The 13028-nt window shown below is 37.2% G+C and overlaps 1 protein-coding gene across 5 annotated transcripts in view; it reads left to right on the top strand.

The window, feature by feature from the left end:
- The window catches only part of Kyat3 (kynurenine aminotransferase 3), a 49801-nt gene extending 37923 nt beyond the window's left edge, over positions 1-11878 (top strand). For all 5 annotated transcript variants that reach the window (XM_026403327.2, XM_026403324.2, XM_026403326.2 and 2 more), the window contains 3 exons: positions 3402-3475; positions 3877-3963; positions 11718-11878. In XM_026403327.2, the coding sequence (XP_026259112.2) occupies positions 3402-3475; positions 3877-3963; positions 11718-11780 (224 nt within the window). In that variant the 3' untranslated portion in view covers positions 11781-11878. The remainder of the gene's footprint in view (positions 1-3401; positions 3476-3876; positions 3964-11717) is intronic.
- The last annotated feature ends 1150 nt before the right edge of the window (positions 11879-13028 follow it).

The following is a 13028-nucleotide window of genomic DNA, read 5'->3' as shown; positions in this document are numbered from 1 at the left end:
GCACACTCAACCTGTGGGTAGAAAGCAAGAGAGAGAAGGAAGGACTTGTGGGTCAAAGCTGGGGTTTTTTTGTTTTTTGTTTTTTGGGTTTTTTTTTTTCTTTTTGTGGTATTGGGGATTAAATCCAGGTTTAAAATTATGCCATGTAGGAGGAGAGGAGGAAGTCAATAGTTGGGTCCCCTGAGTTCATATGGTATTGTAATTAGCATTACAATTGTAATTACCACTGAACTACATCCCCAACCCCCATGTCCCCTTGTCCCCTTCAGTTTACAGCAGTACAGGACTGCACTGGGTGTGCCAAAGTCTTACCCCAGCAGGAGCGTTAACCAGCAAACACAAGCTGGGTAGAGTTACACTTTGACTGAGAGATTGTAGGTGTAGTGGATCTTTACAATCTTTGCGGGGGTGGGGGGAGGCAGTTAAGAGGGCAAGTCAAATGGGTTGTACCTGACTGTCCCACAGGGAAGTGGTCACCAGGAGGTGATTATACAAAGAAAATATCTGAGAGGAACAGAGGAGGTAGAGAAGTGGAAACTTTGAGGGTGTTGAAGTCTTGCTTCTGGTATGAGAATGTCCAACTTAGGTACAGAACAGATACTGAGATAACATGAAAATATAAGAACTTACTACATAAGGTTTGGCTCAAACTGAAACAAGTTTATCTGTCTTCATTTGTTGTGAGAGAACAAGAAGCTGTGGCAAGCAGAGGTTCTTGTGGTCCTATTGCCAGAGAGCTGAACTTGGCAGGTTCCCAGGCTCCATATGTACATAAAATCCTTTCAGATGTTCTGTACTCGGAGGTTTGGAAAGCAAACCTATATTGGGTCTAAACTGGCAGCTTGTTTTATGAGATGAGAAAAAGAAATAGCACGGTCTTCATCACTTATATTTTTGCCTTTGAATCAGAAATCCACAAAATTCTCCACATGAATTATTTTAAAGAAAGTGATGTATACTTCATGTTTCCAAAAGGAATTCGAGCCTACTCACATTAAAAGTCTCTTACATAGTAACGTATGAGTAGAAATGACCACATATTATAAATTAAAAAATTATGCCATGTAGGAGGTGGAGGAAGTCAATAGTTCGGCTCCCTGAGCTCATATGGTATTGTAATTAGCATTAACTTGAGACTTTCGCGGCAACAGAGGGAAATTGAAAAATGGAGTTGATTACATAATTCCTGGTTAAAGGAAACTTCATAGTTTCTTAGATAAAAATAGGTCTTGTCTGGATTCAAATTTTTCCAGATAGTAAATTCTAAAAAGGATTTCTCACACTGTGACATTAATTATCAAAAGGGCAATGATGGAACTCCAATTATTGCACTAGAGCTTTTAATTAGTTTCCAGTGCTTTCCTCAGTCAATCCATAAAGCAGACGACACCCTTTTAGACCTTGAACTAGTGTAGTTAAAATAAGAATGGAAAGGATTTGGGAGAGAGAACCTTTCTTCAGGGGATGTGGGTGGGGGTGGAGCTTGCTTCTTTATGGTCCTCACCTATGGGGGAAATGTTTATGTCTGTAAAATCCTCCTACACATGAAGAAAACTTTGTTTTATTTTATACTTTTACTTATTTTGATTAATTTTCAGTGTATAAGTTCTTCTATATACTACAGGTTTGTTCTATGCTTTACTAAATGTAAAACAAAAACCTTCATTTGATGGAAAACGAAAGACAAAAATAAACTATAATATTTGTGAACATAGAAAACATTTCACTTTATAATTAACAACAATTGTTAACTGGTTAATATTTATTGAGCATTTGTGATATAGTAGGTATTACATTAAGAGTTTTGCAAGGCCAGGCACGGTGGCACACACCTATAATCCCAGCTGCTCAGGAGGCTGAGGCAGGAGGATCACCAATTCAAACCCAACCTCAGCAACAGCAAGGCACTTAGTAACTCAGTGAGACCCTGTCTCTAAATAAAATATAAAATAGGGTTGGGGATATGCCTCAGTAGTTGAGTCCCAAGTTCAATCCCTGGTAAACCGCCCCCACCCCCCAAAAAAGAGTTTTACAAACATCACATTTTCAAGAGAGTTATGAGATTGGTGCTATCGAGTCCCCACTATTAGATGAGAAAGATAGAGGATCAAAGCTGCGTCAGGGGGGATATAGCTCAGTTGGTAGAGTGCTTGCCTCGAATGCACAAAGGCCTGGGTTCATCCCTCAGCACCACACAAAAATAAAAAGCTGGTTATGGTGGCCCACACTTGTAATACTAGCAACTCTGGAGGCTGAAGAAGAAGGATTACAAGTTTAAAGCCAGCCTCAGCAATTTAGTGAGGCCTTAAGCAACTCGATGAGACCTAGTCTCAAAATAAAAAGGGCTGGGGATGTGACTTGGTGGTTAAGTGCCCCCAGTGCTCAATCCCTAGTGCTCCCTGCCTCTCCCTAAATAAAGAGACAGAGTATCAAATTAATTCACTGAAGTTAATCAACTAATAAGTAACGGAACTGGTTTCTGAACCTAGAGATTTATACCCTGACCGATGAACTTCATCCTAGAACTTAAAAACGGGAATCTCCTGCCATTGCTTCTACTAAGAATCAGAATTACTTAGTAAATAAAAGAAGTAAAATATCTGCTTTTTTTTTTCTTTTTCTTTCTTTCTTTTTTTGAGTAATACATGTAAATTTCATTAATAAGAGTACCCATCAACATTAGCTATTTTGGGGTATGCCAGAAAATCTAACAATATAAGTCAATAAATTTAAAGCAATAGGAAATATAATGTCAAACTAATGTCAGAGAAATAGCCTGCCCAGACTTTAAAGCAAGGTTGATGAAAGGGATAATAATAGGGATGCATATTTGAAGGTCTTTTCCCCAAATTTAAAATATTCAAAACAGTGTATTATATGGAATCAAGAAATAAACAATAAGTACAGCATTTGGAAGATCTAAACAGACATTTTCAGTTTGTAAACAATAATATGTACTGATTCAACAAACTTTTTTTTTTCAAAATTTATATGCTAACTATTCACCTAAGTGTTCGGAGAAACAAAAGATTAAAGAAATGGACAATTTGCCCTCATGGAGCTTAAAAATCAATTAGGAGATATAAATATCGCTTATGAATATATTTAGTTGTTATTTCATTAGTAGTTGCTATGGAATCTTATTTCTAGATGGAAAGGCAACACTCCTCTTCACTTCCCCTTTCCCTTCCCCAGCCTCCTGTTCTAACAGCTGCGTGTGTAGAAGTGTGGTTGGTGCATGTGAGTGCTGCTCTGAACTTCTCACTTTGCACCTCGCCATGCAGTTCAAGTACCAGCATATTCTGTGAATATCCTCTAAGAAAGTTCTAAACTAAACCTATTTAAATCAGAAAAAAAAAATTGAATCTTGATAGACTTAAGTGAAATCCATGTTGTTTTAGATGCTGATCTCTCTGATATGAAGAATGATGAGCCATATGACTATAAATTCGTGAAATGGATGACTAAAAATAAGGTATGTTTATTGGCCTTGGAACATTGTGTGTATTTTATAGATAATTATGAAGGAAACTTGCTAACATGCTTTGGAAATTATTTTGTTACATGTTACTGTACTCATGGCTTCTTGAGGGATTTTTTGGGGGGAGGGGGCAGAGTACCAGGGATTGAACTCAGCGGCTCTTAACCACTGAGCCACATCCCCACCTTTATTTTGTGTTTTATTTAGATCCTCCTGACTCAGTCTCCTGAGTTGCTGGGATTATAGGCATGTGCCACTACACCTGGCTTCTTAAGGGATTTTTAAAATATTCTTTTTTGGAAATTGTGAATATTCAGAAGTGTGTATTTATTTCTCAAAATTAATATTTGAAATGTAAATAGTTTTCCTACTGGATCATCCCGTTTGTTTTTCAGAAATTATCAGCCATTCCTGTTTCGGCATTCTGTAACTCAGAAAGTAAACCACAGTTTGAGAAGTTTGTGAGGTTTTGCTTCATTAAAGTAAGTTCCCTGTTATACCCAAAAACACATTTATAATATTCTTCCTTGCACTTTATAACACACTTTTACTCTGTTGCTACAAATTATAGGTTCATATGCAGTTTTTACATTTTTGACTTGTTGCCATGAAATTAACTGTGTACCAAAACTAGACACAACCTACTTTGAGGGAAGGAACATAATCCAGAAAATTTATCTATAATATAACAATGTCCAGCCTATAATAAAAAAAAATTACTAGATGTATGAAAACACACACCAAAAAAAAGTGACCCATAATTTCTCAAAAAGTATTCAAGAAAAAGGAAAATATCATCATAAGGAGTACACAGAGGAATTTAGGACTATAAAAAAAGAAACACATGAAAATTTAGGACCTTAAAAGTATAATATCTAATCTGAAATATTCATAGGGCTTACTAGAGGATTGAAAATATCAGAGGAATAAAGGTCAGTTTATATACAGAGTCATAGAAATAGATTCAGTCTTTAAAAAGAAAAGAAAAAGTTTTGGGGTTTTTTGGGTTTTTTTGGTGGGGAGCAGTACCAGGGATTAAACTCAGAGGCACGTGACCACTGAGCTATATCCCCCGCCCTATTTTGTATTTTATTTAGAGACAGGGTCTCACTGAGTTGCTTAGCGCCTCACTTTTGCTGAGGCTGGCTTTGAACTTGCAATCCTCCTGCCTCAGCCTCCTGAGCCACTGCGATTACAGGCATATGCCACCATTCCCAGCTGGGAAAAAGTATTTTAACGAATAAGCAGAACCTCAAATATGTGAGATAACATCAAGTTAGAATACAAACATGATTGGAGTACCCAAAAAAGAGGAAGAAATATGGCAGAAAAAGTATTTTAGGAAGTAATAACCAAGCAAGGCTCAGTGACAATGCCTATAATCCTAGCTACTCAGACACCTAAAGCAAGAGGATCCCAAGTTTGTGGCTAGTCTTTGCAATTTATTTATAATTTATTTTAAATATTTACTTTTTAATTATAGGTGGACACAATATCTTTATTTTATTTTATGTGGTGCTGAGGATCGAACCCAGTGCCTCACGCATGCTAGGTGAGCGCTCTACCTCTGAGCCACAACCCCAACCCTAGTCTTTGCAATTTAGTAAGACCGTCTCAAAACTTGAAAATAAATAAAGCAGGCTGAGGACATAGCTCAGTGGAAGAGTGCCTCTGTATTCAATCTCTAATATGGAGGAAAAAATAAGTCACAGTTAGATTTTTCCCATTTTGGTAAAAAGCAATTGAAAGATTTCAAAAGCTCACTGAACTTATATAGCAAGATTTATAAAACCAAAACAACAGGAAAAAAAAAAAAACACCTAGGCATATCATGATTAAACTGTTGAAAATGTCAGCCTTGTAGCCTGTATTATCCAGGAAAATGTCCTTCAAGAATGAAGATGAAGGACATTCCTGAAAATGAAAGCTGAGAGAACTCATCACCATCAGACCTGCACTCAAAGTTTTCTGAAGGTATCTTTCCAGTTTTTAAGATGTTACTGCTCTGGGCCTTGTGGTGCACGCCTGGAATCTGAGCAGCTAGGAAGGCTGAGGCAGAAGGATTGCAAGATCAAAGCCAGCCTCTGCAAGTTAGTGAGGCCCTAAGCAACTTAGAGAGACCTTATTAAAAAAAAAAAAAATTGAAATGACTAAGGATGTGACTCCGTGGTTAAGTGCCCCTGGGTTCAATATCTGGTACAAAAATAAAATAAAATAGATGTTACTGCTACTGAAAATAGCCTTACTGTGATCAAAGCACTCTATATCAACTGACTCTGCCATAGTCCTAGTCAGAATAATGTAAACATTGTTTTCCACCTCTAGAGATAACCTATAAACAAACTGAGGAAGAACTGTTCAGAATAAAAACCTTAGCAATCTTACAATGTAAGTATTCAGTTGATTGTAATGAAAACGAAAAAGTAAGGCAATTAATACTATCTTACAGTGGCTCTAGAAACAGGTACAAGTGCTCCTTCACTTAACAGTGTGGTCACATCTGGATAAACACAGTAGAAAATATGTATGTCAAAAATGCATTTAGTACACCTAACCTACTGAACCTCATAGCTTAGCAACACAGTACGCTGTGGAGCACCAATTGTTTACCCTCATGACCACATGTGGGTTCACTGGGAACTACAGTTCATTGCTACTGCCCGGCATCTATCATTAACCAGGGAAAAGATCAAAATTCAACATCTGATTTCTACTCAATGCCTGTCACTTTTGCACCACCCTAAAGTCAAAATAATCCATCTTAACTCAGGGACCCACTTTATAAGTTTAGTATTTGAGTCTATAAACATAACCAACAGGGGAAAAAAAAAAGAGTAGTACAAAACTTCAGTTTTAAAATGGTAAACACAGACCTTTCCCTTTCTCTTTTGGAAAATATTCAAAAACAGCCAGGAGAGTGGTAAACTAATTGAGATTCCCCAGTGGGTGAGGGTTAGGGTTACCAAATACAGTGGAAGTGATGGCAGAGAGAGGATACCTATGGATGATCCTGCTTAGGCAGGATAGAAAAGAGATTCTGGTTAGGCTGTAGATTTCCTCTTTAAGCCATGTCATCACTGCCAGAATTATGTTGATTCAATGTGGAGGAAATACATGAAATTAGGGGCAACCATTTAATTAGTTGGGAAGAAATGAAGTCTAAAAGACCTTCCCCTAACAGAGTTCTCCCTCAGTTGTATTAAACTACGCTGTGAGCCAGGAAGAATTTCTGCTGTCTTCTAGTAGTGTCCTTGCTCCTCCCTTACACAAATCTGCAGATATATCTTCAAATCAGACAGAGGCAGGGGGTAGCACCATTGTTATGTACAACCCTGGGAACAGTGTGTGTGCTGGCAGTGAGAGCTTACCTAGGAAATTCAGTAGAAAGTGATTAATAATTAAAAAGGACCAGCTATGAATCTTTTAAAAGGATGCCATAAGGAAAAGAGAAAAGCACAAGGAAAAACAAATGTCAGACAGACCATTCACTGGGAAAATGTTGCCATGGAACTAATAAAAATTGTGACATTTGAAACTCTAAACTTTTAGAACAACAGACTAAAGCAGAGAATTTTAAAGTTCAGAGAAGATAGGATAAGATAATATAAGAAGATGAGATGGTACTTGTCAGAGCTCAGGCAGGAAACTGAAGGGAAAATAAAGCTATTGGGAATTATGGGTGGCATTGGTAATATCACAAAGGACAGTAAAACTATGTGCATGTTAAGGATTGAGAAAAATAAGGAAAAGGAAATGGAAAGCAATAAAGAATTTTATAATTTTAGAAAAAGTATGGAAGTGGGGGCTGGGGATGTGGCTCAAGCGCGCTCGCCTGGCATGCGTGCGGCCAGGGTTCAATCCTCAGCACCACATACAAACAAAGATGTTGTGTCTGCCAAAAAACTAAAAAATAAATATTAAGAAAAAAAATTCTCTCTCTCAGACTCTCTCTCTCTCTCTCTCTCTCTCTCTCTCTTAAAAAAAAGGATGTGTTACATATAAAAAAAATAAAAAAGAAAAGAAAAAGTATGGAAGTGGAAGAAAAATGAAGTATGGGGAGTCCATTTGTAGAACAAATGGAACCCGAAAAGAATGTTATAGCTTTATTTTCAAAATGTTTTCCATTTTAAAAAAATGAAATAAAACACAAATTAAAGATTAAAGAAAGTGCCTGGTCTCAGGAAAATGTGGGAAACAATGAATGACATGGAGTATGCCTTGTTTGATATACTGAACTTCAAAGATAAATAATTCTTTGGGCCTCCAGACAAAATCAGCCAGGCCTCCTGGAGGGCCAGAGAGGAGGATCTCTGTAAACTGAGACTCTCTATACCAGCATCTGATTTTGGAGGAGAGTGTAGCAATAGCTGGAAGTCCTTAGAGAAAGATGACAAAAACATGCCAAGAAAATGGAAATCTAAAGAAAACAGGTTGGATTCAGAGTTGATAAAACTAATAAGGTAGAAAACAGCACTTTACAATGTTATGGGTAAAATCCTCAGTAGCTGTCAAACTTCTGAAAGAAAGGACACTCCACTTTTCTCATAACAAGAGAAATGAAAATTAGAACTGCAGTGAAATTTTATTAATGTATTAGATTGGCAGCAACTAAAACTTCATAAAATACTTGTCACGCCTTAAGAGTAGGAGTACAATTTGTAAAATCTCTGTGGTGGTTATTTCAAATGTTTCCATCCAAATGCAAATTCATATGCCCTTTGGCCCAGAAATTCTACTTTTATGATTGTTTTTCTGTGGATTTTTTTTCTTGAACATTTTGACTCATGTTCATGGATTTTCAGTGAAGCATTGTTTGTAATAGCAAAAGATTACAAATATTCACCAGCGGGAGCTGCTTGAATAAATTGTAGCATATTTACATCAAGAAAAGAATGATAGAGCACAAGCAAGGAACAGAACAATTTGCACAGAACAGTATCATGTATATAAAAGGAAGAAATAGACGCTTATAAATACCTGAGATAGCTTTTGAAAGATACATAATAAAATCTCAGCATTGCCTCTGCAGAGGAGAACTAAGAGAGCTGAGTGGCTGGTGGAGATAGGTGGAGACTGACTGAAGGAAAAACATCAACTTAATTACTTACAGTGTCCCCTCACCCCAAATACTTTATTGCATATTCCCCATAAACAAGAACATTTTGCAAAGCTACAATAAAACCCTCAATGTCATGATGTTAACATTGATATATTATTATCTCCATCTAAGTCTCACATCTAATCCATGTTTCATTAATTGTCCTAATAAGGCCCTTTTTATAACGAAGAAGTAAATCCACGCCAGAATTATGTCAACCTTTTTAGGCTAGTTTATTCATTGCATTTAGTTATCATGTTTTCTTCAAACTGGAATGGCTCCTCAGGTTTTTTTTATTTTCATGATCTTGATGTGTGTGTGTGTGTGTGTGTGTGTGTGTGTGTGTGTGTGTACCCATTATTTTGAAGAAAGTCCCTCAATTAAGTCTGATATTTCTCTATGATTAAATTTGGGCTGTTTACTTTGTAAGAAAACCACAAAAGTAGTGCCTTTATTGCAACAGATGACACATAATTTCAATTGTTCTTTTTATTGCTGGTGTTAACTTCAATCACTTAAAGTGGTACTCTTCTACCTTGTCTATTGTAAAGTTATACTTTTTCCATTAAAAAAAAATCTTAAGTATTTTGTGGTAAGGTACTTTGAAGATCTGAAAATATTCCATATCTCATCCAATAATTTATTCAGTTTACCTGTTCCTTAGTATTAGTAATAACCCACAGCTTCCAGTTTTATTCAATGGGCTATAATGGCTGTAATTTATTATCATTATTGTTACTACTACTACTACTACTACTACTGCTGCTGCTGCTGCTGCTGCTGCTACTACTACTATCCTTGGATATTTTAATAGTCATATTTTCCCAGACTTGGCCACTAGGAGCTCCTTTAAGCTGCCTTCTATTTCCTTTGATGCATCTCCATCATTTTGGGGTATCTTCTTACTTTATGGCCTAAGAAGATGTACTAGTTCATCTAATCATTATCTACCACAATCTGGAGTCAACTATTTCCAAGGAGGCCTGGTTCTTTTAAGTGCAGAGTAGTGTTTAAAAACCAAGATCTGGACATTAAGAATGTCACTACTGTTGGGGTATTGCTAATTCCAGACCCTTCCTCACAGTGGACAGAGGTTGGGAATATGTGAGTTTATACACATAAATACATACACATTTATACATAATACCCAAGGGAATTGGTTCCAGAACCCCTACAGATACCAAAATTCACAGATGTTCAAGTCTCTTATATAAATGGCATAGTATTTGCACATAACAAATACACATCTTCCTGTATACTTTAAAATCACCCCTAGATTATTTGTAATCTAATATAATACAAATGCTATGAAAATAATTCTTATACTATATTGCTTAGAGAATAATGATAAGAAAAATCTATACATGTTCAGTATAAAAGTAATTTCTTTAAATTATTTTCAATCAGCAATTGGTTGAGATGCAGAACCAGTGGATACAAAGGGCCAATTGCACGAATACCTACATCTAACATGTTAAAAGCCACAACAGGGTTTATTATAATTTTCTCCCTTCTCATATTTGAACTCCCTCCCTCAATAGTGATTCTCGTTACTTAATTACTTAATTAAGCAATACCTCTGCATGTAATCATTCTTCTGTTGTTGTAACTACTTTCACCCAATCCCCAAGTCTCTGAGTGGATGCCCTTTACCCAACTTAGGCTTCTTCTACCAAGCTGCTGTCACCTCCCCCATGTGGTCATTGTTCTCACCCTATCTTTGCATCCACACCCCATGTTGACCTGCTCTGTCACCCGACTGGAAGAAGTGCCCTCCACTAGGTCTCCAACAGCCTGCACCACACTCCCTCTGTCATTCACTACATAGGAACCTCCCTGTCCCTTTCTGGGCTGTGACAGGCATGCTGTGTGCCTGCCTCACCACATCCAGGGCACAGAACCCTGCATGGGGCCCACTACCTCCCGGATGCATTACTTGCACTACCCTATTTCAGGTCATTGCCACCATTGCTCCTGCCCACCTTTTGCCATCCAAATTGGTCACCCTGCTCATCCTACTCTGGCTGCAGCATCCTGCACTAGGCTGCGCAGGTCCCTGGCCTCCACACATGGACTTCCCCTGCACCCAGCCCCACCTATTAGCTTTCATACTGAATCATTCTAGAAGAGAGGGAAGAGAAAGAAGAAGCACTGAAGAGGAAACCCCAAAGCTGATTTTTTGCTGCTTACTCTTTAATTTTATGTCATAGCACATATAACCAATTCAAGAACTAAGTGGATTATTTTTTGATGATCATAGCTGAAATTTTGATAGGAAAAGGCAAAGTCTTGTTTAAAATAAACTAAATATTTTTTTGACAATAAGCAATTAAGATAAGTTATGTCAAATCTATAGTTCATATTCTATAAGCAAATTGTATGGTTAATCCATTAAACTACATAAGCTAAAATATTTTAACTGAGAAGTCTATGTATTATATACCATAAAATGGTTATACTGAACAAGTAAAGCACTCTTATAAAATTTTTTAAAAGTAGAAAAAAGTCAAATAAGCTACTCAAAGAAATTCAAATGCCTACTTTACAAGAAAAGGATCAGTTGCACTAATTGCAGTTTTAAGCATCAGTAGCACATTCATTATTTATCTGATCATCAGGTAATAGACACTTGAATTGTTTCCATTTTTAGCAATTATGAATAATGCCACTATAAACATTTGGACACAAATTTCTGGGTGGGCAAATGCTTTCATGAACTAAAATTTTTGGTCAAAGTGAATTATAATGAAAATATGTTAGATTCACAAAGAAATAGAATAATAAGCATATTATTTAGATTTTGTTGGCAAGCATTAGAACTAAATCCAGATATTGCTGTAAAAGGTTGGTTTTTTTGGGGGGATTAATAAGGACAAATGGAGATGGGAGAAAAGACTGCTATTAATTTTCAGTGTAAGCTCTTCTCTATGATTTAATTCTATAATTAATTTAACTACTTTCCTTTTTGAGGGTTCTGCATTTACATTTTAACTTTGAAGATTTTTCTTCACCTAAGATCAGTTATTCACTGAAATCTTCATTTTGTGTTATTATGGTTTATATCTTTTGTATTTAAATCTTATTCATCTTGAATTTATGTTGGTATGTAATGATTGTAATCATTTCATTAATTTACAGAAAGACAGCACCCTGGATGCTGCTGAGGAAATCATCAAGGCATGGAGTAAACCGAAGTCTTGATGTATGCAAACCACGCTGAGGGTTCCACTACATGGCCTAGTATGGACTTGTACTCAGTGCTGCCCCCTGCTGTGTGTTAAAAAACAAATATTTCAGCACCAATGAATTTAAATAAATATTTCCATTGTTTTCCAAAGTTAACCTCATTGCTAACAATATACAGGAGATCTAACTTTTTTTTAAAGTTGAAATGTCTTAAAACACCTTTTATCATTTTATGACAGTCAACCCAACATAGTAGATGAGAACTGGGAGATCTTAACCTGCAAAACCTCTGTTTCATTTTCCTCATTATAAAAGGGGAGTAGAAATAGCATCAGCTTCATATGAAGGTCGTCTGATGGCCTAATCTATGTAAAACCTGGTAAACAATTACTCATAATAGCCGATTTCATTTCTCCATTGTGGGAAAACTTCTAGCCAGTTACACCCCTCTGTCTCATATCTTTATGCACCTGTCATTCTCTACCCTTCATTTACCAATGCCCTTGAACTTTGTTCATGGTTTGTTCTCTCTATTCCAAGTACTGCATCATTTGGGGTGGCTTCAAGGTCTACATGGACAAGCTAGGTTTTCTTGTACTTTGACCTCTTCACCTCTGATGATATTCACCTCCACTCCACTTCAGCCACCCACTCCTTTAGGCACACATTGAGGCTTTCACCATTCAGACAGAGATATTTCAACTTTGAGATAATAAATTCATCATCACACTACAACCACCTATCCTTCCAGCTCATGCTTATAGTCTCTCTCTCTCTCTCTCTCTCTCTCTCTCTCTCTCTCTCTCTCTCTCTCTCTCTCTCTCTCTCCCTCTCCCTCTCCCTCTCCCTCTCCCTCTCCCTCTCCTTCTCCCTCTCCCCCTCCCCCTCCCCCTCTCTCCCTCTCTCCCTCTCTCCCTCCCTTCCCTCTCTCCCTCCCTTCCCTCTCCCTCTCCCTCTCCCTCTCCCTCTCTCCCTCCCTTCCCTCTCCCTCTCCCTCTCCCTCTCCCTCTCTCCCTCCCTCTCTCTCTCTCTCTCTGTCTCTCTCCCTCCCTCTCAGACCCTCTCAAGACATAATTTTTTTAAACATAATATAATTTCAAATCCACCATTTCTCAAAAACTGATCCATGCCCTTATTACATAAGAATCAACAGGGTATATGTTAGAAATAGATTTTGGTGTTCACCACAGGCTTAGTGAACAAAAATTCCAGGATCTGGTTCTGATTTTTGCACAGGTTAAAGTTGGATAATCACTGCTAATA

Source organism: Urocitellus parryii, chromosome 11 (assembly GCF_045843805.1).
Source record: "Urocitellus parryii isolate mUroPar1 chromosome 11, mUroPar1.hap1, whole genome shotgun sequence".
In the NCBI taxonomy this organism is placed as follows: Eukaryota; Metazoa; Chordata; class Mammalia; order Rodentia; family Sciuridae; genus Urocitellus; species Urocitellus parryii.
Note: the sequence above shows the minus strand (reverse complement) of the source record. Positions and strands in the feature narration are given on the sequence as shown.